The sequence below is a fragment of the Merops nubicus genome, unplaced genomic scaffold (genome assembly GCF_000691845.1).
Source record: "Merops nubicus isolate BGI_N331 unplaced genomic scaffold, ASM69184v1 scaffold49387, whole genome shotgun sequence".
Taxonomy (NCBI): Eukaryota; Metazoa; Chordata; class Aves; order Coraciiformes; family Meropidae; genus Merops; species Merops nubicus.
In genome coordinates this window covers 329-3132 of record NW_008623243.1, presented here as the reverse complement: position 1 = coordinate 3132, position 2804 = coordinate 329, and the positions used below count along the sequence as shown (strand labels likewise).

Sequence of the window (2804 nt, the reverse complement as noted above, 5' to 3'; positions counted from 1 at the left end):
CCCGCCCCGCCCCGTCCCCACCTTCCGCATGGCCTTGGCGTGGATGAAGTGCTGGTTGCACCACAGCGTAGAGTAGCTGTTGTTCTTCCACTGCAAGTAAACATTCAGGTAAGTCAAGTGATCGCTCTCTGGAACAGCAAATTTCTCCCGCACTTGGTCGCTCTCCTCCTCTCGGCCCTGAAGGGAAAGCAAAGAACACGAGTTAGTCAAAGGGCAGGGGAAGGACCCCGACTGCTGAGAAAGCCAGTGGGTACCTTAGGCCGATAAAAGATGGCAGGGACGGACAACATGGAGACGATGAGTAAGATCTCAGAGCTGCAACCCATGTCGCAGGAAACAATGAGCATTTTGGAGAGTGCAGGATCCAGTGGGAACTCCACCATGAGGCGTCCCGTTGAGGTCAGGCCACCTGTAGGAATAGCACAGGGATCAGCAGCCGGGCAGGTCCCAGTCCCCTGGGCTGACAACTTGCCCCATCACCCAATACCTGTGTTATCCAGGGCACCCAGGATCCACAGCTGATACATGGAGTTCAGCATGTTGTCCTCAGGGGGTGGATCCATGAAATGGAACTGCAGCAGATCCTGCACACCCAGGGACTTGAGCAAGAGCACGACATTGGCGAGGTTGGTGCGCTGGATCTCGGGCACCGTAGTCGTCAGGAGCTCATTCTTGTAGGCGCTCTGGGTGTAGAGCCTGGGGAGCAGATGCTAAGACTGTGCTCCTCCCGTCCAGGCCTCTGCATCCCCTCCCGGCTCACCAGCTGTTGCCCAGCCAGGCAGGCACAGCATGGGGCAGCGGCCCCACGCTCAGCCAAGGCTGGCCAGGGGACCCTGGGAGGCAGTAGCGCCCTGGCCAGTGCGCGGTCTCCCAGCACAATGGGCCCCAGGCTGCAGCACTGCCCCTCTGCACTGCCCTCCCCAGCACTGCCCCTCTGCACTGCCCCCTCCCTGGACGCAGGCCCGCCCCAGTGCAAGGCCTCGAGAAAGCTGCCCTGGGCTTGGCTGTTACCCTGACTGCACTGAGGGCACAACAGCTGTGAGCCAGGACAGGCAAGGGAAGCAAGCTGAGCACATCCCTTCCTCTGCAGAGGCACTGGGCTCAGAAAGAGAAGGCCTCAAGGCCTGCCTGCTGCCCTTGTGCCCCCAGAAGCTCGTGATAACAAACAGCTCCAGTGACAGATAAAAACCCAACCCACCAAGCTGATGTCAGCTTACAGATACAACAGGAAGGGGAACACCAGCGCCGTGCCCACCTGAAGCAGTGGCCTGGGCCTGTTCGTCCAGCTCGGCCTGCCCTCTGATTGGCATTGGCTTGGCTGATGGGGTAGATCTGCAGCGCGTCCATGCCTATACGGGGGTTGAACACCTGCAGGGCACAAGAACAGACTGGAGTAAGAGGAAGGTTGGGTCACTAGCCCAGAACTCCCCTGAGCCAACCCCAGAGACCGCAGGCATAAACAGCACAGGAAATCTTGGCTTACCTTCAGCTTGCAGTAGCCAGAGTCGATGACAAACATGATGCCATCCACGGTCAGTGAGGTCTCTGCAATGTTAGTGGCAACGATGCACTTCCTGACGCCATCTGGAGCCTGCGAGAATACAGATCAGTCAAGTTAAGCACATCAGCCATGCCCCTGGGCAGAGGCCTCTGCACCACCGAGGAGGAGCACAGTTCAACAGCACACAGCCCAGGAAAGGAGTGACTCTTGAAAAGCTGAGGGGGACACAGGCTTTCTCTCCTACTCCACACACATAATACAAAAGCCACGTCTGCACCTCTCACTCATGCTCAGTAGCCTTCCCTGCACCAGGCTCCCCTGTCCCCAGCTCCTCTATCAGCACCTTCTGGAAGATCTTGGCCTGCAAGTCCGATGGTAGCTGAGAATAGATAGGCAGTACAGCAAGAGCAGGTGCCTTCTCCAGCTCCTCAAGGTGCTCCACGATTTGCTCTGAGGTCACCTAGACAAGGAGTGGTGTGAAACATGGGATTTAAACAACAAGGGGGTAGGATAGTGCCTGTCCTTCCAGCTCACCTCTATGTCCTCCTGGCCAGGCATGAAGACAAGGATGTCTCCGGGAGCACCAGACAAATGGACCTGCAGGGCTTGTTTCACTGCAGCCTCCACATAATCCTCTTGTGGGGTCTGAAAGCCACAGCCCAGGTTACAGATGCCATTAATGTCACCTGAGCTGTCACACACAAAGGGCTGCACCACTGCCCAGCTACTCCTCCTTTCTATGTCCCCCAGAGAGTACAGTACACCCACGTCACAACACCCTCCTATCAACACAGGACTTCCTCCTGCAATGTCAACCATACCTTGCTGAAAAGAATATCCACAGGGAAAGTGCGCCCAGGAATGTGGAAAATAGGAACGTTCCCAAAGAAGGAGGCAAACTTATCTGCATCCATGGTGGCCGAGGTGACAACAAGCTTCAGATCCGAGCGTCGGGCCACCACCTAGAAAGCAGATGGAAGGAACAATAAGGAAGGAGCACTTGTGCACGGCTGCAGGCTGCTTCCAATGTTACTGAGACAACAGCACAGCACTCCTGTCATACTCTAGAGGCACTGGCCACTAACGCCAGGGAACACAAATGCTGTATGAGCTATGCCATTAAGAAGACTTGCCCACCTCGCCCCAGGAAGTCTCAAGCCAACAAAGATCTCTATACCTAGAGTTTCTGCCAGCAAGTCTGCAGCACGAGGGCACCAGGGAAGATTCAACCCCCAGAACCACTGATCAGGATGTCAGAGCAGCAAGCATCGCCAGAGATGCGGCCCCTCTACTTCCCGCTCCC

The 2804-nt window shown here is 56.5% G+C and overlaps 1 protein-coding gene across 1 annotated transcript in view; it reads right to left on the bottom strand.

The window, feature by feature from the left end:
• Positions 1–21: 21 nt before the first annotated feature.
• Positions 22–2804, bottom strand: part of LOC103777451 (pre-mRNA-splicing factor ATP-dependent RNA helicase PRP16) — a gene marked incomplete at both ends in the record, with an annotated part of 3108 nt that continues 325 nt past the window's right edge. Inside the window, 8 exons of the mRNA XM_008945004.1 lie at positions 22–177; positions 255–409; positions 488–696; positions 1256–1368; positions 1484–1591; positions 1845–1961; positions 2036–2146; positions 2323–2463. Of these exons, the coding sequence (XP_008943252.1) occupies positions 22–177; positions 255–409; positions 488–696; positions 1256–1368; positions 1484–1591; positions 1845–1961; positions 2036–2146; positions 2323–2463 (1110 nt within the window). The remainder of the gene's footprint in view (positions 178–254; positions 410–487; positions 697–1255; positions 1369–1483; positions 1592–1844; positions 1962–2035; positions 2147–2322; positions 2464–2804) is intronic.